We start from the raw sequence: 26,902 nt of genomic DNA on the forward strand, positions 1-26,902 counted from the left end.
TGAATGAGGAAAAAAAGTGCCCACTGACTAATTCAAGGAGACGGTGTAACGCCGCAAGAAAACTATCCAGTCCGGATAGGTCGGGCCAGAAGGAGACGGGGGTTGACCAAAAAGCCTCCTTTTCAATCGGAGGCCAGCGTTTAGCATAAATGATGATGCCAGCCAATCAAAATGATGGGCGGTGCTTCAAGTCCCCTTCAGAACTAATCGATTACAAGACGCCTCGCAGAGCGAGGAGCGTATGCGCGCTCCAATGCTAGACAAGACCTAAAAAGGGCCTGTTCACTTTCACTGATAGGCTTTTTCTACTTTTAAAAGCCATGCTGCACAGTATTGGGGATGCTGTACTGCATGCTGAAACCATTGGCAGGCCAACAGGTTCCAAAAGTGAGATCTCTTGGCTTTATCAGTAATTTTGTGTGTGTGTACCGAAAGCTACGGATCTGCTTGACTGTCTGATATATTTAAATGACTGGCAACAATTGTCCTCTCCAATAGTCTTGTGCTAGGACAGTGCTTGTTTTGTTCTGAGGAGCTCCCACGGCCATGAATCGTCTGGGGACAGTGCTCCAATTTGAACGCAATAGTGTCTTGTGACGCTGCTGTCTGATGCTAGTGACCATGATCTATGATTTAAATATTAACTATTTTATTCCTAATGAAATCTTGGCCTATTAACTTATGTATTTCTCTTTTGTGCCAACTAGGTTTGGCGTCCATATTACTACATGAGTATAGATAGGATAGGTTAGGATAGGATAGGATGTGAATTTGTAGAGCGCGAATTGCTGCCCGGAGGCGTCCAAGTGCTAGGAATACCGTGAATCCGACCATGTGGAACTCAGGGGAGAGAGTGAGAGTTAGTTATACTGGGTGAAATAGAAAGGTTTTCAATTGTTTACGGAAGGCCGTAAGGTTGGGATTAGCTCTCAAGTACAATGGAAGGGCATTCCAGGCCCTAGCAGCATTGTAGGAGAACGTCCTACCTCCAGATCTGGATCTTTTAACTCTCGGGATCACTGCTAGAAAGGTCCGGTTAGATCGTAGATTCCTATTGGGCCTGTAGTGAGTGATTAGGTCCTGTGTGATCCTGGGGCCAGAGTTCCAGAATGACTGGTGAGCTATGCACATGGCCTTGAACATAACTCTCTGCCACACCGGTAGCCAGTGGAGGGTTGCCAGACCGGACCTTACTGACTGTCTGCGGGGAAGGTCGAGTAACATGCGTGCAGCACAGTTCTGAACTATTTGGAGCCTTCTCAAGGTGGATTCCGGAGAGCCGAGGTAAAGTACATTATTAAAATCAAGGCGGGATTGAATCAGGCCTTGTACAGCTGCTTGTCTGGCTTCCATGGGGAGGAGAGGGAAAATTTTCCTAAGCATCCTCATGATGCCAAAGCAGGTGGCCGAGAGTTTCGTAGCTTGTACGTTGAAGGACAGGGATCTGTCCATCCATATTCCAAGGCTTTTAATGCTGTTTTTGGGGGTTGGTGGAGGGCCCATACTGGGCGGCCAAAGGGCGACAGGGAAGCTGGGGACCGAGATGCCGAGGACCATAAGCTCGGTTTTGTCCCCATTTAATTTTAAGGACGATTGGGACATCCAGGTCTTCACTTCCTCCAGACCTTCTCTAAGCCCGCCCTGGAAGGGGGATTGGCTTCCTGCGTCATGGAGACCACCAGCTGCGTGTCGTCCGCATAGGAAATTATCTTAATCCCGAATGGGCGGACGACATCGGCCAGTGGCCTCATGTACAGGTTAAAAAGTGCAGGGCTTAGAGAGGAGCCTTGGGGGACATGGATGTGCTTTGCTTGCATCTCATTTTCTGTACACAATCTCCTTTTAAAATATTGATATTTTCTTCCGCCCATATAATGCTCATAAAGTAGTTTGTCCTAATGACTTTTGAACCTCCTTACAAGGCAGAGACGTCATTTTCATCCGTGCAAGCAGTCTCGAGCCTATGTAATCATATTAAAATGCTATGATTTCCAGATACTAAATCTACATTCTTTTTTGTTCTTGATCCATAGTGGAGTGCTTAATTTTTCTTGTGTCTGTTTTTGTTGTCTTCTCCTTCGTTACCATGTGATCACATGAGCAGTATACAGTCTTTGAGTGTTTTAACTATTTGTTTTGAGAATAAAAACGAATTAGATGCTAGGACCTACTACTTAATATGATGTATTTGGTGTTTCCTTTCGAAGGAATGTCAGAGAAAGTTTGAAGGAGCATAGTCCATTGTGAATCACTGTTATAATATAGAACTAATAGTGTGTCGACAGACTCATCCTTTCCCAGTCTTCACTTTTTTTTTTTTTTCTTCTAGTATTTGAGCCATGCAAGCAGCAAGCACTCGCAACCTCCCAGAAGGCAGCAACAGTCCCTGGATGCACCAGCCTGGGAAGATTGTGGCCTCTAGACGGAGCTACCCATTTAGAGCCAGCGACATCAGCTTGGAGGTGTTTGGAGAGACTACTCCTGATCTGGTGCAGAACAGAAAGTCCAAAGTTCCAAACACTCGAGTGCAGCGATCTCGCCGGACTGATTCCAGGGACTCCAGTGGCACCGAGCCCATTGCCTTAGTTTCAGGTACTGCAGAACAACAGCCTGAAGAGGATCAGTGTTGCCCCAGCCTCTCAAGGGCCTGGAGCTTGTACAGGGACGTAATATGTTACATACTGACATGTGGGCACCGTTTGCGTAAGCAAACAGACTGTTACCTGCCATGCTTGCGCCAGGAAGAGATCACTGAATCAAAAATAAAGGGTGGAGAGCCTAACGGTTACACTTCAACCAGTAGCCAAAATGATGCCTCTCCCAAAGAGAGAAATGGAGGACAGGGGAAGACCTGCCACGCCGGGGGCAGCTTCAGTTACCCGGATGTGAAATTTAAAGGAATTCCAGTATACCCCAATCGGAATCCTGTCCAGCTTCAGCCAGATGATGATTCCTGCTGCAAGGAATCAGTGAAGGAAACGGACAAGAGAGACAGCATAGAAAATTCAGGCCTTTCGGTTAGTCACCGTGGGTCTGGAGAGTACTACTCGTTCCATGAGCTTGACTTGGACACTGAACAGACTTGGTCCATGTCCAGTACAGAGATCGACGTCCTGATCTTCAAGAAACTGACAGAGCTTTTCAGCTTACACCAAATAGATGAGCTAGCCAAGTGCACATCTGACACTGTCTTTCTGGAGAAGACCAACAAGATTTCAGACCTGATCAGTAGCATCACACAGGACTATAATCTGGATGAGCAGGATGCGGAGTGCCGACTTGTGCGAGGAATCATCCGCATTAGCACCCGCAAGAGCCGCACCCGGCCACCCATCACCAAAAGCCTGGCAGCAATGTCACATAACCACAAGAATGAGAGCAGTCGAGGAATCCAGCCAGACAGTGGCAATGAGACGATGGTCATGGAATCCACCATCCTTAGCCAAGATGGTATGTGTTTTGCAATGGTGGATGGAACAAAGGGATGGATGTTCTGTTGTAGTTATGTAGTATAAAGCAGAAGCATGTCCAGAGGCTGTAGTTGTAGAACAGCGTTCTCTGTATGAGGAGGAGGTAAATTCAATCGGGGACTGGGCAAGCCAAGTAGAGCTGGTCTCTTTGTGAGGGGAAAGCGACATTCACAGATTTGAAGAGTAAAGTACGTAAGGTTTGATTTGGAAAGGGTGGATGCTGGTGATCCAGATGGAGAGAAAATGAGGTGTCTGCCTTAAAGTTCAAAGTAGAGTGGGCAACATGGTTGGGATATGGTGGGTGTGTAGGAGAAGTCTACTCTCTCACAGGGAAATATAGGCATGCTTTCTCATGGTTGCGGACATGGTAGAGCAGGCCTGCTCTGAAATGGACTGGAAGGCATGTATTCTTATGTATGCAGAAGATGTGAGATCATGATGACTCATGAGAGCAAGAGGTCTTCTGAGATGGGTAAGGTGCAGTGAACAGACAAATGTTACGCTGAGATGTTGTCAAAGGGGGGCATGTTCAAATACAGAGGAGGAATAGATAATGAGGGCTGTGAGAAAAACAGGCAAGGGGAGTTCTTTCATCAGTTATTCAGGGGCTGAAAAGGAGTGTTTGCTTTATGGTGGAAAGGTGAATGAGGATTCATGCTCTGAGCCGAAAAAGCAAAGGAAGTATAGTATGCTCTGGAGCAGGGCTAGAAGGAGCATGAAACTGAAGGAAGGGGTGGTGGGTCGTTGTTTGTGGCTCCATTTTGTGCCATAGTCCGCAGGTAAACATAGGTATTCTGATGTTATGGAGATTGTTGACAACCTGACTGACTGAATCAGCACAGGACCTTGGGCCAGATGGTATGTTGGAATTCTTGATGCCGTATTGAAATTGTATTAGAGTTTAATTTCTGAGGGTTATTTTTGCATTACTGTTTGTGTCTGGAATATATCTCTACAAACTCCCTCAGCCTTTGGAATTTGGCATTGGAGTCACAGAGGCTATGTTTTTTTAGAAAATAGATGTCTTGCATGGGAGGTGGCTCTTCCTTCCCTCTTTCACCTCTCCTGTGACTCATTCAGTTAAAGAGGCAGAGGCGGGCGATAATTCTCTTGACCAAAGCCCCTTCCTCTACAACACCAAAATTAAGTGGCCTTACCTGCCTGTTCGCCAGGGATGTGGCAGAATAGCAGTTTGCCAGAGCAGCGAGAATGCCATTGGCGGTATTCTCTACTTCTTGGAACACTAAGCTCTTGCTGTGACTGTAGTCCAGTAAATCAGGAGTGAGCACAGGGAACCAAGAGCTGCTGTAAAGTTGAATCCATTTATCCCACAGCAAAGGGGATTATGTATTTAATTGGCACTTGCCGGCCTCAGAAGGCTTAACGTTGTAATGGTTTTGTAGTCAACTGACTATGCCAGCATTGAGTGTCTGCTGCCTTGGTACTGACCCTTACCTTTGACTTAGATCAGTAATGCTTGGGCAGGCATCTAGATACATGAAATTATTTTGTGTCCCTGGGGAGTGGAGGGTTCAGTTAGCCGGAGACAAATGGCAGTTATATCAAAATCTGGCTTGAATTCTAAATCACACTGTTTTAGAGCGGGATAGAATAATTGAAGTAAGTCGGTAACCGGGAGTGTGTTATGGGCTCACAGTTTCATAGTAATTACCCTTTAGAAATAGGTTGTCTTGAACTACAGGTATGCTGACACCTGGTTCTAAGGAACTATGCATGGCTGGAACAGTTGTGTATCTAGAAAGGCAGAGGGCCAGAGTGTCTTGACAGGCTCTAATGGGGCTTTCACTGTGCCTTCCATGGTCTCTGACAGTCTAACCTGAATATTTTTTTAAGCCCTTTTAGGTTTTGTGATTGAAGGTTGGCAGTGATTGAAGGTTGGCAGTAGTTCTGTGCTACTTTACCTATTTACTAACCTTTGGTTTTACCAAATTAGTACATGAAGTATCTATCCTCTTAGTCAAGTGTCTATGTCAAGTGTCTATGCAGAGATGCCTAAAAGACGCTATTTTGCGACTCCCACCACACACAATTAAAAAAATTTAGGCCATGGGCATTAATTCAAGTTCAAATGTAATAGTTTTAACATTGTTGGTATGTACAAACAGTAAGAAGATAGAATTGAGTTTCATTTTTAGGTTGTTCTGTTTTTCAGTATTATACATTTTTTTTAAAATGGTATTTGCCTAGATGTCTGAAACCTCTAAGGGAAGATTAAACAGTTATTAGCATTTGATTTGTTACTGGAAGATGGTGTGGCATTTCTTCTTTTTTAACTCAGAAGTGTTTCATATTGGTCCTACATAAGATATCTAATATGACTCATGGCCCCACTAACCACAACGTAAGTGACATCATATTTCCCCAGATATTATAAAATGAGACATATGACCCTGTGTGTTAATGACATCACAAGCTGTCATCAGCAAAGCTAGTTTTTTGTTTGTGGCTTCCATTGAATATATTCTTTTGGCAACACTGATGTGGAATCTGTACACTACATGGTGCAGACAGTGGAGTCTGGTATCATTGACTCCTCAGCTTCTGTGGCATGATACTGCGCCATGCAAGCCAGCACAAATATGCTCCAACTCCTTTTTCGTAACCCTAAATAAACCTCACGTTGTATAAAAGCGATTTTTTTCAATTAAAATGTTTGAAAAAAAGAGATCATGTACTACAGTGCCAGAACATATTTTATTTTTACGTGATGTTTTTTTTTTTAAACCTTTATTGTGTAAAGAAAGAGACAGTTACAGACCTACAACCACGGAGGCTGGTCAGTCGCACACAGCAATATCAACTTCAAAGTACACGTGATGTCTTTTTATTGAGAGTTTATTAAAATACAAAACAAGAAATGTCATAAGAAAACCTAATTGTACCCCAAGCATAGCATTGCAAGACCATTATATGCAACAATGTCTAGAGAATAGTTAACAGCGATACGCAGCAACAAGGAAGTTGTGAGGCATCCAACCCAAGGTTGAACCCCCCCGCCCCTTTTTTTTAGTATACATGTCAGAAACTAACAAAACAAATTGAGAACTAAAGTCAGCAGCATTGTCAGTATTCGCCTCTAGGATCCCCGAGCTACAGCAGTGACGTGTGTGTATGGGATAAGCCCTCGTACGTAAGGGGGAGAAAACTGGGGTAAAGCCCCAAGTGTTTAGCACTAACTGAGTTTCCCTGGTGGAAAGGGGTGTTCAATCAAAAAGCTGCAGCGCTTTCAGTTTTCTTTTGGGGGGTGGGGGTAAAGCAGGTGAATTAAAGATGGGTAAGATAGGTAAGACTAATAAATCTCCAGTCTGCGTGAGTCATGGCTTCCAATGAGAGGACTCAGTTACTCAGTATAACAGTGGTATGGATAGGAGGAATCTGGTACCACAAGGTACCCTGGATATGCCACAAAAACTACTTCCAGGATGTAGTTATAAGGGAACAAGACCACCAAATGTGGCAGAAGTCTCCTCTCCTTTTCACATCACCAACAAAGGGAAGATGTAAAAGAATAAATAGTGTAAATGCGGGCTGGTGTGTAACACCACTGACCAATAAACTTATAGGCCGTCTCCTGTTGGGGGATGTTTCTGTATGTCTTGTGGGAATGTCCCACCACAGTCTTCCACTGCTTGGACGAGGTGCTATTCTGCCAACTGGCTTGATAAGTGGTTGTGTGTGTGTGTGGTTGTGTGTGTGTTGCGTGTATTGTGGGTATGTGTTGTGGTGGTTGTTGTGGATGTGTTTGTAGTGTTGAACGACTCGGTATACGTAAGAGATCAGAGTCCCTGGAACAGTCATGGGCCCTAACAAGCTATTTGAAGGGAGTATAGTCCCGGGTGGCCCCTTGATGATTGGGGGTATTGTGTCCAGTGGTGTAGTTGATAATACTGAAGCCACGTCGATTCAGAGAGATTGATGTCTGGCTTGCATTATTCAAAGGGCTTGATAGTGCCACCCATGAAATAGATCTTAGTGTCCTGCATTCTCCTGCTTCCCAACTAAGAAACGTATGGGGGTCCTGCACCTTGGTGAACTCTAGATTGTGAGCAATCTGGATGTTAGGGGAAGGTAGTGGGACCCCTCTGAAGCAATGTCTTCTCCCAGATTTCTCACACTGTTCAAATGGGGCTGGGTAGATGGGCACTGTGTCGTCAAGCATGCGTAGGGAGCCAAGCCAAGTTCCAGAAGGGGCAGCAGGCCACTTCCTGGTCCATATGAAACCAGTGTTTGCCACTCTCGTGATCAAACCATTCAGAGATGTAATATAAGTATACAGCTCTTTACTATTCTAAAAGGTTAGAACATGCAAAGCCTCCCCTGTCTCTGGGCATCATGAGCATGGAGTGAGGCAATCCAGGTTGGTTACCCCCCAAATAAAAGGGGTTATGTCCCTCTGCAGTATATCGTTCTGCAGGATAGGGTTAGGCAGGGATTGGAAAAGGACCACCTGTTGTTCACAGACGTTCTTCTAGGTCTGAAGAGCCATCAGCAGTCTCTCTGCAGGGCCCGGGAGTTCTTTACAGCAGGGTGATCTTAGTGTTAGCAGGAGGGGAGGGAGAGCAGGTCTCCTCCACTGCCTCCCACGTGGTGAGCCTGCGACCCAAGTGCCCTCCCCATTAGCCTCACCGGGCCGCGCCCTTCAGGGCATAGTCCCTCAGGACAAGCAGGCTTCGCTCAGCCCACCATTCCAGATGGCCCCAGATGATGTCTCTCCAGGCTCTGAGATTCCGCCCATCAGTCCCAGAGCAGCGGGGCAGCAAACAAAATGACCGAGTGATGCAGCCCATGTCCAATATGTGGAGAATTTTTTTTGCGTGTCTCCAACTACAATGAAACCCAAATTGTCAGGTGTGTCAGATCTGATATGTGTGTGCCAGTCGGGATGCCAAAGTTTTATCAAGTAGCTTGGCATCAAGATATAGGAAAGAAGTAGACATGTTTAACCGATACTGAGCTAGGTCCTTTCCAGGCATGCTTATCAAAGTAATATACACATCTGTAATGATTGGGGTCAGAGAAGCCTCTGTGATCATAGCCTCCATCCATTTTGTTAGGTTTTCGATGATGAGCTATCCAAACATTATATAAAAGCCCATTGTGAAAAGATGTAGCTTGTTTGGCTCTTAATTTAGCCACCAATAGGCAAAGTGCCTTGTTGCCTTCTAAGTGGTAATTGGGATTTAGGTGGTTTAGTAGGGGCGAACCAGGCGGAAATCGCCCGGATGCAGCGCCTTCAGAATGCTGCGGCCAGAGCCCTGGTGGGGCTACCGAGGTTCTGCTCTTTGAGTGCAACCATTCGGTCTCTTCACTGGCTGCCTATGGCGCAAAGGATTGACTTTAAAACTCTGTCTTTCCTTTAAGATCCTCAAGTTGTCCTCTCCTCAGATTCTTGAGAATCTTCTCATTCCCTATGTCCCTTCTCGCTCCTTGAGATCTGCCTGTCAAAATCTGGTGGTAGTGCCTCGGTTCAAGCTGTGTAGAGCTGGAGGTCGGTCTTTCCGGGTTATGGCTGCCAAACTCTGGAACTCTCTTCCGTCCCATATCCGTGCACTTGACGACCTGCATGCATTCAGGAGGGCCATTAAAACTCACTTGTTCCCTAATGTTTTTTAGTCTCTCTCCCGTTCTTGCTTTGGTCCTGCAGTTTGTGTGGTGTAATGTGTTCATTTGCCTGTTCAAAAGCGCCGGGATGCCCCTTTGCTGGGGCAGCTGTGCGCTTTAAAAATCTGTATAACATAACGTAACATAACATAACAGTAAGTTCTTCAAAGCCATGATGCTCCACCATTGCCACTATGATAAAGTGGTGTTATCCTTGGCTTCTGCAGTAACCATTCCAATAGCAGATTTCCACAATGATTTATGATTCATGTTTGTCTGGAAGTCTGTGTCATAACCTGCCCTTTCATCGCTGTCTGTATCGCTTTCCGCAGTCTTAGCATGTTTATCTCCCCATCCCCTCCTTGTGTCCTTGGTCCTACTGAAGTGCCTCCAGTATGGGGGGGGGGTGTGCCTCTCACACCCCCTGAGCGGACCTTCTTCTGAGGTCATTATGTGGCTGTGTCCAACCACCACTATCATTTGCCGTATTCTTTTGAACTTCTACAAGTGGTCTAGTGTTGTGTAAGAGTGATGCCTCTCTGGATAATGAAACATGTCCGTGGCCAGCGGGTGTCTAAATTGCTACTAGTCCCTAATCCCATCTACGTTAGCCGTTTCTTACTGTCAGTCGATATTGCCACTTATTTCCTCCCCACCAGTGTTGTTTGTCTAATTTGGGAGGCATAACCAGTTTTGAGTCTTCCCTGCTTGATGAGGGAATCCATGAGCTTTATGTAGCAATTCATTGCGAGTGCATTTATATAGCACTTACTACCCCTGAAGAGGCGTTGAGCCCTTTATGCTGGGGAGCACGCTGCTTCAGAACGAAGGGTTAGTCCAGTGTGATTGGTTATTTTTATTTATTGGAATTAGTCTTGTGTGCTCAGCAAACCATTACATGCATTAATTCTAGTTTCTTTGTGATTACATTAATATGAGTTAGGTGTGATTATTAGTAGGGGTATATGTGAGTTCATGCACATGGTTGATGGGTTTAGTAGATGCGTTTGAAGGTATTAACTATTATGTTGCAGGGTTAGGACTTTCAACAAAGGAAAGGTTGTGACTTTTCATTGGAGTTGTGGGCAGTTTTCAGAAATGCAATCGTAGAGATTAAGGCATTTTAGAAGGTTGTGCTCAGAGAGGAGGCATGCAGAGGACGGAAGAGAAGGGGAGGGCCAGCTCGAAGAGGAGAGGGAACAATCAGGCATTTTAAGTAAAGATACGTTTTCGTGCCGGATTTAAAAATATTGAGGTTTATTTTAAGACATCATGCAATTCGGGAAAGCAAGACTTTAGATAGTTATCAGTATAATTGTATACAAAGATAGTGATTTATTATGTACTGCTGATAAGACTCTAGAATCACTTGACAAGTCTATCTACTGCATGTCTCCCACTAGACCACCGCTACAGCAAAGTCAGCTGATCAGTGCAGGGGTTGCAAAGCATAAAGTAATGTCTGGACGCAAATACTAGGAACTTTAAGAGCATTTCTTTTTCTTTCTTTCTTAGTTTTATGTAGCGCAAACTTGACCTGAAGGTATCGGGTGTCAGAGCGCTTTACATGAGCACCAGTTGCATAACACAAGGACCCATTCATTTTTTGTAGGCAGGGGGCGATTAAAAGATTTGCCCAGAATCACGGGCTATTGAACGTCATTGCTGAAACTCGAACCCGGTTCCCCAGATTAGAAATCGACCACCCTAGCCGTTAGGCTACATCCTCTCCCCAAGGCTTTAGCCTGTGCTTGAAGGAAGCAATAACCTCATGATCATAGCAAAGTGAGAAGTTACATGGGTAAATGGTGCTAACATTGAAAAAAGCGCGGCTCACAGTATTAATTATAAGAAGCAAAGTGCAAACCCTTTGGATGCCTCGTGTTTGTAGCATGCCAAACTTCCCCAAACAGGGGAAGTGTATTGGCTTTATTACTGATGCTGTAGTGTGGGTATCCAGACACCTAGATCAGACAATGATGACTGGGCTTCCTTCAGAAATTCAATGAAGACTTTGTTAGCAAGGGGCTTCAGATTAAACTTCCTGAAGCACTGCCCTTTGGTGAATGTAGGGGGCAGATAAGTTTGTAGACTGTTGTACAAGGTGAAGGTCCCTTTAGCTGAGGCACAGCTTTTTAGGTCTCGTCTAGCATGGGTTGCTCGCTTGCGAGATCTATTGTCGGGGATTTTGCTTGTGAAGGGAGACAGGAGATGTGCACTCGTACGCACCGGACAGGACATGTGCCTGCGTACGGAGTCTTGCGGCCTTTCAGCACAACGCCCGATGGCGCGCTTTCACTTTCCCTCCCTGCGGCCTTTCAGCACAACTGGTCCCCACAGTCCAATGTGTGGTCTGGTGAGGCAGTGCTGTTTTTTTTTATATCCGCTCTATGGCTTGTCACTGTAGCTGCTAGATTCCTACCTTATTTGAAATTTCGCATTTTCCATCCTTCCTACTCTCTTCCAGACTCGTGAGGCATAATTTTGGTTTCTGGAGACTGCTCCTTCTAAACATCTTGGCCCAGAATCTCTTGGGTTTTTAGTAAGTGTTTGTTGACGATCCTCTCTCCTTCCAAATTAAAAAGATAATGAAGGCATTTTATATTTATATTTCACATTCTGTGATTTTAGAAAGGCTGTAATTTAATGGAAGGTCTTCCCATTCTGCACTGTAATTTGTGATAGATCTTGTAATAGCTGGAAGGAAGTTCTGTTTTTATGATCTGTGATTGTACTATGAACTAGGTCTCTACTTTTATGTGCTTTCAGCATGATCTTTTCCTTTTTTTCATGCGTGTGTATGAAGACTCGAATATTCTGCAGCATCTGGCTTGATAGGGACTAGGTTTTTACTCCACAAACTTGATCAATTTGATTTATGGGTTGCTCGCGGTTTCTAAAATCGGTTTAACTAAATAAGGTACATATTTCTTAATGTCTTTACCCTCTGTGCCCTTGACTGTGTTTCCTACAACGAGTTAACTATGTTGTCAGGAGCACTGATGGCTTTCCTAATTCTTTTCAGATTGTTTAATTTCTACTGTTGCATAAATAGATCTGCTTTAATGTAAAAAAAAATGTAAATGGTGCATGAAGCTCTTTATCACTACCTCTGCCACCATGAAGCTTGGAGTGTCTATTGTTTGTTTCATATTTTTCTTTGTGTCGCAGTTCTACTGTGCCCTTTCTTTTTTGCCTGCTCCTGTTCCAGGAGGTCTCTCACTGCTAGCTCCAAATATGTTTACTAGTCCACATGAAATCAGTGTGGGGTGGGAGGTGACTCACTTTCTAACAGTTCTATTGAAACTGAGGTGTTATTCCATCCTCTGATCTGTAGCTTCTCTGTCCTTACGCACATGTGTGCCATATGCCATTAATTTATGATGATACTAGTACTCTCACCAGTGACTGCTTCTAGCCCAGCTCAGGTCACTGCCCTTACTGTCTGGGAAGAACCTGTTTCCCACCCAGCTTATGGCAGATCAATGCCACTGCTTATGGTTACAGCACCACCCCACTCATGCATTTGTCAAAATCCTTAATATGAACTTCTTCATTAGTTGGCTCTTCTTTGACAGTCTGCAAATCTTCATACTCAGTGGCCCTTGTCCTATGTTCATGTGGCCCTCATGTTCAATCATCTCCGGCTGCACCCAAGGGCAGGGTCACTGGTCTCACACACTTTGTCAAATGTTTGCATGGCAGCCTCCAGATGCTTTTTGTAAGACAACTTAGATGCCAGTGCATTCCAGCCCATGCAGAACATGGTATACATTTGACAGAGAGTAGTAGGTAGTCTTACTGAGCGACAAAATTCAACCAAGGAAGCATTGGTTTCAATGAAAACCATTGCCTGGGGACTTTTTGCTGCCTTGTGTTTCCGGTCCCATAAAGTTGGTATATTAGGAATAGATTTTTGCTAAATGTTCCCTCTTAATATTTCCTTGTTGTTCCAAATAGCGGCTGTCTCAAGGGCACGGAGGAAGATCTTTTATGGAAGCCAAAGAACCAAGTGTGATCGTCGCCCGAGCAAGCTTTCTCTGGCTCCTTTAGATATTAGTGCATCGGGATTTTGTCAATGTCCTACCCAAAACAAACATAAGGGTCTGTCTCCGCCTTGCTTCTCAATAAGATGGATGCTTCATAAGGGTCTGTCTCCGCCTTGCTTCTCAATGAGATGGATGCTTCTTTGCTAGCAATGGCATTGTAGAGGTACACTGGGGAACCCCTGTGAAAAAGAAAATACACAAACACACATACACGTAAATGTATATATGTGTGTGTGTATGCATATATATATATCTGTGTGAGTGTGTGTGTATATATATATATATATATATGCCATAGCGTTTCGAGGGACTGCCAGCACTACGCGCATGTAATTTTAATAAAGCCCTTACCTGCTACCCCGGAGTGTGCCGTGCTTTTTCCTGCTGTGGAGGAGGCGTTGTTTCCTATGTTAAGTCGGCATGCAGGTCGCTGACTAACGGCACACACTCTCGGTCTGGTGCACCGTGTGAAGACCAGCAACCCCTTTGGATTTCTTGCATGAACTGCAAACAACACGGATCCCCCCCTAGCAGCGTAGACTGCCACCAAGGCGAGATATGGGTGCTATGGGGAGAGAGGAGGCGAGGACGTTCGCCTGAATAAGGAGTAGAGGGAAAGACTTTTGGTCAACCTGCTGGGCACTCGAGCTGGACCGCGGCCCATTTCCAGAATGATGGGACACCACATGGTGTGGAGCTTGCCCTGTCACTGTACAGACACTCCATTTGGACTGCAATCACCAGCATGCATTTGCCTGGCAGGGGGAAAGCGCGAGTGGCCAGTACAACATCCACTGGAGGAGGAGCATAACATCGTCATAAAGGGAGCGGTTTCCATTCACCTGCACCTGGTTTGCCATCAACAGAGAGCGCGGAGCCCCTGGAACAGGCACTGATGAGAGCCATTGGAAGGCTTGAAACGCGTCTGCCATAGCGTTTCGAGGGACTGCCAGCACTACGCGCATGTAATTTTAATAAAGCCCTTACCTGCTACCCCGGGGTGTGCCGTGCTTTTTCCTGCTGTGGAGAAGGCGTTGTTTTATTTATATATATATATACTTTTTTTTTCTTTTAAATTATTTTTCTTCTTTTCATTGATATACAAGATAGCATCAAAGTAGACAACTTCAAAATATTCACAATGTATCATTTTTCCCACCTCCATTGCCACAGGAGGGTCATGCCACCCCACCCAGTCTCAAATAACATATATAACCAATCCTTTTCCTCAATTTATGGATTCACCAGAGAACTACCCAGTGCCCCCCATCCCAAGTCTATCTTCTGCATAACCTCACCTGTGCAGCAGTTTCTGCTTAGCCGTACTGTTGACCCCTACCGCTGCATTTGTGCATTGTGTACTCGCATGCTTGGTCTGTACCGGCATGGCTGCACCCTGGGTGCCCTCCTCGGCTTCCTGGAATGCCTCCTATTATTGCCAGCCAGGTGTCGAAGTCTTCCCCTCACTCTTATCATCTTTCCTAGCCTGCCTGATGCGAGTCTCCCTGCTCCACAGTGACACTGAAGGGGGTCTCCTCCCCAACCACCCCATGGCTATGTCCTGCTTGGCAACGAACAGCTCAAGCTGCAAGGACTTCCAGACCATCACCCCCCCCTGGGGGTTCTACATTCTCCCCAGTAGACACCGACTGGGGGGCCTCTTCCATCACAATGCCAGTCACCCTCCCCAATCTCACCTCACCATTGCCCTAAAACGTCCGCATCATTGGACACTGCCAGGCCCTGTTTAGAAAGGAGGCACCTTATGCAGGCCACCAACCTACCCACATATGTTCTTCTCAGTTTGATTGGCGTCCGGTAAGTGAGGTGGACATAATTGAAGTGTAGCAATTTATGCCTGTTGTTACAGGACACCTTTCTAATTAGTACGCAGATTGCGGTCCATTCTTTCTTTCAGGGGTCCACTAACTCATGCCCGTTTGGCAGGAAGGCTCTCCCCAATGCTGTCCTGTTTGAGTGCCCTATAGCACAGACACAGAATTTCAAGCAGTACCCACTGTCAGCAACATCTGCAATGTCACGGACAGCTCGAGAGCATCCGGGAACCCTGACCAAATTTCCCGAACTGTACTGGTAATTTTAGCTTGCTGGAGGAACTGTCCAGTCCCCACCGAGAACTCATCGCAAGCGTCCTCAAAAGTAATGAACTGCTCTACCGGATTTAAGTCCCCCAACGCCTCACAACCGTCCTCCCTTCAATGAGCAATCGATATAGCCTCAGTTATGCATTTAACTGGTGCCAGGGTCTAGATACTCAGCTCTCTTGCAAGTGAGGGCTGTTTCCTGACCCTGCTAATCACTGTCTCCCAAATGTTTGCCTTTTTGACGCGTCAGGTAAGGAAAGTGCCCAGGCACCCTAGACCCCCTCAACAACTCCAACAAGAGTGTGGTCCTGCAGTAGCCCCTCGGCAGCCTCTTATTCAAGTCATCCTCCACTATCACACACTGCACCGTATGCTGTAGCTTAGTCGCATAGTAATACAACTCACCTTCAGGCAAGCCTATGCCCCCTTCTTCCAGGTCCAGTTTCAGCGTTGCATGTTTTTAAATGTACAAGCATTGTGATGCATTCCCTAAATGTAGAATATGGAATGGTAAGGATGATGTTGTCTTTCCACAGGTATTGGAAAGCGAGATTCGTTAAGAGGTAGACACAGGTCACTCTGGTTTGGAGGCAAAGCACATTGCCTCATTATGATTCCGTATGCCCGTCCTGATGAAAGCCACAGACTCAATTGAGCCACAAGGCATAACATGTTGCCGATAACCGTGGTGATGGGGTACTAATTCCCCTTTTCTCCAGAATTGATTTTAATCACCAAGTGGGGGTCTAGCGAATAAATTGTTTTAGTGTGCCACATTTGTTTTTAACGCACTTATATCATGGATCCATATTTAGTTAAAAGTGCCTCCATGACTCCAGATGTAGGCCCGCTCCATCAAATGGAGGTTTTGGAGCGAGGATTGTCCTATGATGAAGCATGACACCTGGTGGTGTGTGAGGACAATCTGTGATTTTTTTTTGTTTTGTTTGCCGAACACTTATACGGAGTAGCGTTGCGAGGGATATGTCACATATCTCTATAAATTGCTATATTCTAGGGGAGCTTATTTTGTGTACATAAGACCAGCACCGCACATACTAACAACTGGTATTACTACTCCCCCCCCCCCCCCCCAATAGAAAATAATGCAGATAGGGATGTAAAATAGAACCTCATGGGAAATAATGTTAAAATACATTCATTTATTCAGTACAAAAGAAAGGGACTTGAACGGCGGACTGTAGCTTCTGCACCTCAAGCTAGTTTCATGTACAATTAAAGTCCTGTGCAACAAGCCCAGGCACTAGCCGTCAATTGATGCCTCTGTGTTCCAGAACCTAACTTGAAGCAAGGGGTGGGCCTGCGTCTGGTAATGAAGTCCAGAGAATCGATGTATAATTTCAAAAAGTCTTTATTTCAGATCAATTAGTTCATGCGATATAGGAGCATATATTCAGCCAACGCGTTTCATACTCACATGGAGAACTTCATCAATGCTCAAATGAAGGTGAATGTCGTATCAATAAAATGACATCAATATACGACGCGGCGCTGCATAAACATATACTGAGCATTGTGGAGGCCCACAAGGCCAAGTCCGGCCTATGGACAAACATTAGAAAAATGAAGATAATATGTAGGATATACCATTTATGTTGCTCCAGGTAATGACACTGGATGCAGAACGGGAATTCCCCGGGCCGAGTCTGGCCTTCTCCGTGGACGATAGCGCATCTCAATTAAGAAGAAAGTTTCTTCTTAATTGAGACGCGCTATCGACCACGTTGAATAAAGGTTTAACATTTTCCATATCTCTACCTACGTTTGAAAAGTAGCCAGTAGTAACCTTGACCTTGCCAGTTAGGCTCTACGCCCTGGTTTCAGGGGTGGAGACATGTATACTTACACGTTGTAGTAAATTTACTAGTAAATGGTGAACAGCCTAAAGGAGTATATTTACATCAAAGTATTAGTTTGCCTTTGTGAATATTCCCCTTAGTTATCAAATTGTCTTTTAGTAATGCCTGAAGCTTGGGAGCATCAGTGATAATCGATAAACCACCACCAGCCACTGACCACTAACCACTGATTCAGTGAAAACACGTTATAGAGCAGGGCAGTGGCTTGTATTAGATGAATGTTGCGTTTTGTTTTTCAGTTTTCAGGTTTGATGTAAGACTTTGTTGAAAGTTTTCTTTTTGCGGTCTAGTTTAGTCATGTTACTTGACCAAGAACTCCCAGATCAATTGCTTTCCATTAGTGGCTTGTTCATTAGAAAACTAATACATGCAGAATAAAAATCTATTTTAGATTAATCCACTTTTTTATTATTGAAAACAAAAATGCTAACAAGAAAAACCTTTTCCATATTAGGATGAGATCTCCCATGCAAAGAGAATTCTAATCGTGTATGCTTCTTATTGTCTGGTTAATTTGCAAGGTTTTGCAAAATGCAAATATTAACTAAAAGTTCGGTTGTGGAGAGAGACATTTCAAACAAGAAATTTTTTAAAATACATCTAACAGCATGCTGTAACACATCCGTATACAGTAAACTAAAATAACCATAGAACCTAATCTATCATAAAGGGAAGGCCACAGTCTAAAGAAATGATAAATGAGATCTCTAAATTAGAAGAGGAAAAAATACGTTTTTGCAGTTTCCTGAGAAGTCTATGCATGAGCTACAAATCTTTCTCTTGAGAGGTGTGCCATATTTTTGATCCTGCAATTCATTGCGAGTTTCAGATTCTTTAAAAGCAGTGCAGGTCTACTGCACGTGCACCTGGTTCCTCCAGATACTTTCTTACATGTATTACCCTTCTTTTGCAATATATGCTGATCTTTCCATGAAATGGGCTTTGTCATCTTACCTTGAAAGTACTTTTAGCCTCCAGGCTACAGCCATTCTCGTATTTCATACGAAGTGGTGAAACCACAGACTACTTAATCTTATTCCTCCTCCACCCCTTTTTTCCAGTTTCTACTTTTAAGAAAGCAGCACCCCTCCCTTATGAAAAAAAAATATTATTTTAACAATGGCGCCATGTAAACCTTCATTCGACATTCCTCACAGACAGGTTTTGAATGAAGCATTGTCTCTTTGTGAACAGGGTAGATTATGCCTAAGGTAAATTGTGTGATCAAGATAGACACCGAAGTATTTTGTGCTGGTTTTTCAGTGACTGCAGTGTATGTTGCGGTGACCTTCCACACTCTATTGAAATGTTTACGCTTTCAGCAGAAGCAAAATACGTGATTTCTAAATGTTCGAGAGAGTTTTATAAATTCTACAAATTAAAACAATTTATGCACCTTTTTTTCCCGAGTCAGGCCCTTATTAGGTCTGGGTTTTGAATGCTCAACTGTCGGCCAAACCTACTGCTAACAATATACACAGAGTGGGCTTTGGGTCTGCGCGTTTCAAACATTCACTTTCTTCCACAAGCCTCCTTCATAAACAGTGAAAATTTGTCAGTGACATCTTGTCTTGGCCCATTGTAGTTTTTTTTTTCCTCACCCAGTGCTATTGGCTATTTTATGTATCCTTCCTCCTCCACTACAGTACATTGCTTTAATTGCATGAGGAACTCCTTTACATATATAGGCCTCTCTGTCTACTCTTGCTGGCTTCTTCCCTTGTGTCTTGCTCTAAAGTGCTTGAATTAGTGCATTAGGCCCAGACCTCTTTTCATTACCTGTGCTTGTATAATTATTCAAATGAGCAAAGCTCGGTCACCTACCCAGGAATTGTGAGTTTCATGGCAATGCCACAGGAATTGTGTGTTTAATGGCAATTCCACATTCTTAAAATTGGTAAAATGTGGGGCATATTGTGTTTCCTTTCCTCAACAAAATATTGTGAGAAGACTGCCATGTCACCCAGTTGTCTGTTTTGGAATTGCTCTATTAAGAGGGTAACGTTCTGCACCCAAAAATAAGACCTGTGTCCTTTGCACTTTTTATGCCCTCTTAAGCCCTCATCCTACAGATGCTATGACGTTATGTTTTATGCAAATTTTTTGGACTGTCAGTAGGGTTTCGATTAGTAGTACAGCTGAAATAATATCGACTGTTGAATGTTCGATGATCATGAACCCATCTTAGGGTTCATATTTTTCCTGGGACCATCTTGTGTTCGTCACGGGCGTAACAAACGCCCCCGCAGGCCCTGCGGTACGGGGGGCACTCCCTTCAGTAAATGAAGGGGGCCCGGGCCCCCCTCAGCTCTTCGGTGAGAGAGGCTTGCTTTGCGCTGAAGCAAGCCTCTCTCCCTCTGAAGCAGGTGCAGGCTGTCTGCAGCCTGCTCAGAGCCCCTTGCCCCCTCCCCCTGACTGAAGAGAAACAAAGTATCAACCTACTTTATTTCTCTTCAGTCAGAGGTGCCAGGCCCGGAAAGAGGTTGGGGTGGGGGCCCCAGATAGCATGAGGCAGCATAGAGCACTGAAGGGACCTTGACAAGGGTGGGGTGGGGGCCCCAGAGAGCAGGAGGCAGCACAGAGCACTGCTGGGACCCTGACATGGGTGGGTTGGGGGCCCCAGAGAGCAGGAGACCACACAGAGCACTGCTGGGACCCTGACAAGGGTGGGGTGGGGTGGGGGCACCAGAGAGCAGGAGGCAGCATAGAGCACTGCTGGGACCCTGACAAGGTTGGGGTGGGGGCCCCAGAGAGCAGGAGGCAGCATAGAGCACTGCTGGGACCCTGACAAGGTTGGGGTGGGGGCCCCAGAGAGCAGGAGGCAGCACAGAGTACTGCTGGGACTCTGAGAAGGGTGGGGTGGGGGCCCCAGAGAGCAGGAGGCAGCACAGAGCACTGCTGGGACCCTGACAAGGGTAGAGTGGGGGCCCCATAGAGCAGGAGGCGGCACAGAGCACTGCTGGGACCCTGGCAAGGGTGGGGGTGGGGGCCCAGAGATAGCAGGAGGTAGCACAGAGCTCTGTGGGACCCTGACAAGGGTGGAGTGGGGCCCCCAGAGAGCAGGAGGCAGCACACAGCACTGCTCTGAACCCTGACAAGCGTGGGGTGGGGGCCCCAGAGAGCAGGAGGCAGCATATCCTGCTGGGACCCTGGGGTGGGAGTGGGGGCCCCCAGAGAGCACATTCTCCAGGGCAAAGCTCATATGAGAAGGGATGAGGCAGCAAAATGGTGCCCTCAGGTAAGCACTCTTGTTAGAAGGCACCATGATGGGGGTCCGCAGGGGGGGGCAAGGGATGGTGAGAAGGATGAAAGGCAGAGGGGAGAAGGGTGAAGGTAGAGAGGAGAAGAGTGCAAGGCAGAGGAGATGGGTGCAAGGCAGAGAAGGGTGCAAGCCGGAAGGGAGATGAGTGCAAGGCAGAGAGGAGAAGAGTGCAAGGCAGAGAGGAGAAGAGTGCAAGGCAGAGAGGAGAAGAGTGCAAGGCAGAGAGGAGAAGAGTGCAAGGCAGAGAGGAGAAGAGTGCAAGGCAGAGGGGAGAAGAGTGCAAGGCAGAGGGGAGAAGAGTGCAAGGCAGAGGGGAGAAGAGTGCAAGGCAGAGGGGAGAAGGGTGCAAGGCAGAGGGGAGAAGGGTGCAGGGCAAAGCGGAGAAGGGTGAAGGGTAGAGAGGAGAAGGGTGCAAGGCAGAGAAGAGATGGGTGCAAGGTAGAGAAGGGTGCAAGGTGGAAGGGAGAAGGGTGCAAGGTAGAGAGGAGAAGGGTTCAAGGCAGAGGGGAGAAGGGTGCAACGGGGAGGGGAGAAGGGTGCAACGGGGAGGGGAGAAGGGTGCAAGGCGGATAGGAGAAGGGTGCAAGGCGGATAGGAGAAGGGTGCAAGGCGGAGGGGAGAAGGGTGCAAGGGGGAGGGGAGAAGGGTGCAAGGGGGAGGGGAGAAGGGTGCAAGGGGAAGGGGAGAAGGGCGGAGGGGAGAAGGGTGCAAGGGGGAGGGGAGAAGGGTGCAAGGGGGAGGGGAGAAGGGTGCAAGGGGAAGGGGAGAAGGGTGCAAGGGGGAGGGGAGAAGGGTGCAAGGCGGAGGGGAGAGGGGTGCAAGGTAGTAATGGGTGCGAGGGGGAGAAGGGTGCAAGGGGTAGGGGGAGAAGGGTGCAAGGGGGAGGGAGAAGGGTGCAAGGGGGAGAAGGGTGCAAGGGGGACGGAGAGAAGGGTGCAAGAAAGAGGGTGAGAAGAGTGCAAGGGGGATGGTGATGAAGTTAAAAATGTTCCCCCCCCCCTACGGAAACATTTCTGCGGACGCCCATGGTAACACACACTACTTTGTCAGAGAGAGAGGGAAGAGAGAGTGAGAGGGGAGAGTGAGAGGGGAGAGTGAGAGGGGGGAGTGAGAGGGGGGGGAGTGAGAGGGGGGGGGGAGTGAGAGGGGGGGAGTGAGAGGGGGGGGCGTGAGAGGGGGGGGCGTGAGAGGGGGGGGAGTAAGAGGGGGGGAGTGAGAGGGGGGTGAGAGGGGAGAGAGTGAGAGGGAGAGGGAATGTGGGGGGAGAGAATGTGGAGGGAGAGAGAGAGAGTAGAGACTGACTGACTCAGACTGAATACTGACTGACGGAGAGACTGACTGGCAGAGAGAGACTGACAGAGAGCGAGAGAGACTGACTGACTGACTGAGAGAGAGAGTGGCTGACTGAGAGACTGACTGACTGACAGAGAGAGAGAGAGACTGACTGAGAGACTGACTGGGAGACTGACTGGGAGACTGACTGAGAGACTGACTGAGAGACTGACTGAGTGACTGACTGAGTGACTGACTGAGTGACTGACTGAGAGACTGACTGAGAGACTGACTGAGAGACTGACTGAGAGACTGACTGAGAGACTGACTGAGAGACTGACTGAGAGACTGACTGAGAGACTGACTGAGAGACTGACTGAGAGACTGACTGAGAGACTGACTGAGAGACTGACTGAGAGACTGACTGAGACTGACTGACTGACTGAGAGACTGACTGACTGACTGACTGAGAGAGAGAGAGACTGACTGACTGACTGACTGAGAGAGAGAGAGACTGACTGACTGACTGAGAGAGAGAGACTGACTGACTGACTGAGAGAGAGAGAGACTGACTGACTGACTGAGAGAGAGACTGACTGACTGACTGAGAGAGAGACTGACTGACTGACTGAGAGAGAGAGACTGACTGACAGAGAGAGAGACTGACTGACAGAGAGAGAGACTGACTGACAGAGAGAGAGACTGACTGACTGACTGACTGAGAGAGAGAGAGACTGACAGAGAGAGAGAGACTGAGAGAGAGACTGACTGACTGACTGACAGAGAGAGAGAGACTGACTGACTGACTGAGAGAGACTGACTGACTGAGAGAGAGAGTGGCTGACTGACTGAGAGAGAGAGACTGACTGACTGACTGAGAGAGACTGACTGACAGAGAGAGAGAGACTGACTGACAGAGAGAGAGACTGACTGACAGAGAGAGAGAGACTGACTGACTGACTGACTGACAGAGAGAGAGACTGACTGACTGACTGACTGACTGAGAGAGAGAGACTGACTGACTGACTGACTGAGAGAGAGCCTGACTGACTGACTGACTGAGAGACTTACTGACTGACACAGAGAGAGAGAGAGAGACTGACACAGAGAGAGAGAGACTGACTGACTGACTGACTGAGAGACTTACTGACTGACTGACACAGAGAGAGAGAGAGAGAGAGAGAGAGAGACTGACACACAGAGAGAGAGAGACTGACTGACTGACTGACTGAGAGAGAGAGAGACTGACTGACTGACTGAGAGACTTACTGACTGACTGACACAGAGAGAGAGAGAGAGACTGACACAGAGAGAGAGAGAGAGAGAGAGACTGACTGACTGACTGAGAGAGAGACTGACTGACTGACTGACTGAGAGAGAGAGACTGACTGACAGAGAGAGACTGACTGACTGAGAGAGAGAGACTGACTGACTGAGAGAGAGAGACTGACAGAGAGAGAGAGAGACTGACAGAGAGAGAGAGAGACTGACAGAGAGAGAGAGAGAGACTGACAGAGAGAGACTGACTGACTGACAGAGAGAGACTGACTGACAGAGAGAGAGAGACTGACTGACTGACAGAGAGAGAGACTGACTGACTGACTGACAGACAGAGAGAGAGAGACTGACTGACTGACTGACTGACTGACTGACTGAGAGAGAGAGAGACTGACTGACTGACTGAGAGAGAGACTGACTGACTGACTGAGAGACTTACTGACTGACACAGAGAGAGAGAGAGAGACTGACACAGAGAGAGAGAGACTGACTGACTGACTGAGAGACTTACTGACTGACTGACACAGAGAGAGAGAGACTGACACAGAGAGAGAGAGACTGACTGACTGAGAGAGAGAGAGAGACTGACTGACTGAGAGAGAGACCGACTGACTGACAGAGAGAGACTGACTGACTGACTGACTGACTGACTGACTGACTGACTGACTGACTGACTGACTGACTGACTGACTGACTGACTGACTGACTGACTGACTGACTGACTGACTGAGAGAGAGACTGGCTGACTGACTGAGAGAGAGACTTACTGACTGACTGAGAGAGAGACTTACTGACTGACTGACCGAAAGAGAGAGAGAGACTGACAGAGAGAGAGACTGACTGACTGAGAGAGAGACTGACTGACAGAGAGAGAGAGAGAGAGAGAGAGAGACTGACTGACTGACTGACTGAGAGAGAGACCGACTGACTGACTGACAGAGAGAGACTGACTGACTGACTGAGAGAGAGACTGGCTGACTGTCTGAGAGAGAGACTTACTGACTGACTGACCGAAAGAGAGAGAGAGAGACTGACTGACTGACTGACTGAGAGAGAGAGTGGCTGACTGACTGACTGACTGACTGAGAGAGAGAGTGGCTGACTGACTGAGAGAGAGAGACTGACTGACTGACTGAGAGAGACTGACTGACTGACAGACTGACAGAGAGAGAGACTGTGATGGAATTGGGGTCAAAGTGTGTATGAAGCTATGTAATGCCTTATTGCTTTTGTCTACTAATAAAATGTATTATCAAAATGTGCTCTTTGTAGTTACATCTGCTTTTGAAGTACTGCATTGTCGCTTTGTCTAATGTTATGAAACGAGAAGGAGCAGTGGATGCACTTTTGTCAAAACTGAACGAAGAGTGGGCCCGATATTGTATATCAAGACAGGAGTCTGCATCTGGAAACCCACCTAAAATTGGGCAAACTTCCCCGGCCTACTGATAGCAGGGACCCTGTAATGAATGGACCACCACCTTTGATAGCCTGCGGGCAGACTAAGCCCAACCTTTACCTCCACCATTCAGTGTTACTTATAACGGCTGGATTGGTGACAGTGGCGTTACGATCGACTCACATCTCCAGCAGTATGGCGGGTCGCTGGCTTGAGAGCTCTAGACTGGCACGGAGAATGGGGGGGGGGGCTCCTCCATGTAGTTTGCAGGGGGGCCCCCTCAAGTTTCGTTACGCCACTGGTACTAGTCTCAGGATTGCATTCATCTGCCTCTCCTGGCTTTTGCGAGGTCTTTCAGGTATGTGTGTGTTCAATATTTCCGTAAAACTGACTGCTGGTACTGCAGTGTCCTCAGGGACGTCATTCACAGTTGTCCTCTGGTCAGTAATGCTGGTTTATTTAGAAAATAGCATTGTGTGCCCTTTTTTACTTCACAAGAGTAACATTAGCCATGTTATTTTACCAGTTGGTTATTTTTGCTTAATACGTTACTTTGCTAGCATGATGGATCGCTTTAAGGAAAGTTTGACCTGCCAATTGTTTGGTGTTGAGTGATGGCTCTTTACCAGTGATACAACCAGTGTCACATCCTGTTTATCTCCACATTCCTCATTGTTCTCCTTTCTAGATATGAATGTACAGATATCCGAAGAAACCTCATCTGACGTAGAAGCGCGAAATATGAGGCCCTATAGTGCTCCAGGTAAGACCTTGTCGTTCATTGTGGATTGAGGGTATGAGTAGCAAACATCTGTCTCAGGCCTGGAACTGTCATGGTTGGTAGCTTTTCTCCATCTTTCTGGCAGTGTCTGTGGCCATACATTTATCTTAAATAACTGACTTAACTCCTTCACCAGAGCATGACTGAAATAATTTAATAAGCATTACCAATGCCTATATGAATGGCTTATGAATGAAAGTGTCCTTTGTGAACTTGATATGTTTAAGCACTCAATAAGTCAACATATATGTATTCTGTCACGTATCGCTGTACTCATGCATCCATTCATCTATCCACCGACTAATTTTTGCATTCACCCTCTAACACAACCACTGCACAAACGCACAAATACTCAACAACATATGCAAGGTAAATTAGATAGAAAAAAGAAAACATGCTGCCAAATAAATGCGGTAGGCCTAAACTTACAATAACAAACCTAAACAAGACGGTGTCCTTTTTTAAGTGGGATTGTACATAGAGTATTGTTGTTTTAAAGTTCCAGAATGCCCGCCATGTTGAGAAACTATGCATTCAAATGGTAAAGCAATGATACACTATGGACTACTGCATTCTTTGTCATTCATGGCTGCCTAGTTTAGAAGAAGTGGTCACATGAATGCTGTGCACTGCAGATTAAACAAGCGGCATGTATGGGGAGCTGAGTATCCTCTTAAAAAAAAAAAGTAATATAAAATAAATGAAAGGGGAGCTATAAAAGGAGAAAATTTGAATCTAAAAGACTGGCCAACCGGCCCTGACACTGAACCGCACTCATTTTCAGGTGTATGTACACGTGTGATCAGAAATGCTGCCATTCTAAGGCTAGAGAATCAGCGACTGAGCCATTACCCCGTGCAGTATGCGTTCGTGGGTGTAGGCAGACTGTAAGTGACACTGACAAACCAATGATAGATGAAAGCTGACCTAAAGGTCCTCTATGAATCTATTTAGATACAGATTTATATGTATGCATGTCTGTATTGTTTAATGATTCTGGCAGACAGCTAAGGCTTGGCAGGCCTTTCGAAAAGATTCTTGCAAGACTTATTACTGTACAAAACATCTGCCCCTAGGTTTTGTCATGGGGGTAACCAACATCAAAATGATTCCCTGCAGAGGTAACCTGTGAGATTTCATGTTACAAAATACTTAACTGCACGCTTTAACAGTGCAAAAACAATCCACCTATTGGATTTAGCATTTGTTATATAGAAAAGGAATCTGATCTACTGTCTTTGTCATAGCTTTTAAACAGATTAGGCCTACAGCATTTGAAATACCTTTCCTCAGCGCACCAATTAGACCTATAGTTGTTACTGTTGTCTTGCCATTATAACCAACTCCTCCTGCACACAACCAAGCCTATTGCATGAGCGCAAGCTTTCCCACAAGGCAGCTATCAAACATCAAGCACTATACTTACAAATGCATATAAAATTACAGTTGGTTGAGCAAAAGACTATCATACAAGGGCTTAACAAGAATTCTCACAGTGCAAATTTTCTTTATCGAGGGTGTGTCAGAGAAGGTGGCCAAAATAAAATCCTTGCCTACTTCTTCAATCTGAGATTCCATGTAACCCAATACTGATCTGATGGCCTGAATGTAGAACACCAATCCACCCATATATACCTATTGACTTTTACACATGCTTTCGACAATAAATAGTTCCGGTCTACAGCCTTCATTGGAACTTTTCATTGTAAACAATCGGGACTATTGCATTATCAAAGTGAAAGTAGGGTTGAGAATTGTTTGTGGAACTCTAGTTTGGACGAGTT

The 26,902-nt window shown here is 46.1% G+C and overlaps 1 protein-coding gene across 2 annotated transcripts in view; it reads left to right on the plus strand.

Moving 5' to 3' along the window:
* KDF1 (keratinocyte differentiation factor 1) overlaps window positions 1-26,902 on the plus strand; it is a 172,870-nt gene that overhangs the window by 141,983 nt on the left and 3,985 nt on the right. For both annotated transcript variants that reach the window (XM_086957612.1, XM_086957613.1), the window contains exons 3-4: window positions 2,330-3,450; window positions 25,026-25,100. In XM_086957612.1, the coding sequence (XP_086813738.1) occupies window positions 2,340-3,450; window positions 25,026-25,100 (1,186 nt within the window). In that variant the 5' untranslated portion in view covers window positions 2,330-2,339. The remainder of the gene's footprint in view (window positions 1-2,329; window positions 3,451-25,025; window positions 25,101-26,902) is intronic.

Source organism: Lissotriton vulgaris, chromosome 2_1 (genome assembly GCF_964263255.1).
Source record: "Lissotriton vulgaris chromosome 2_1, aLisVul1.2, whole genome shotgun sequence".
Taxonomy (NCBI): Eukaryota; Metazoa; Chordata; class Amphibia; order Caudata; family Salamandridae; genus Lissotriton; species Lissotriton vulgaris.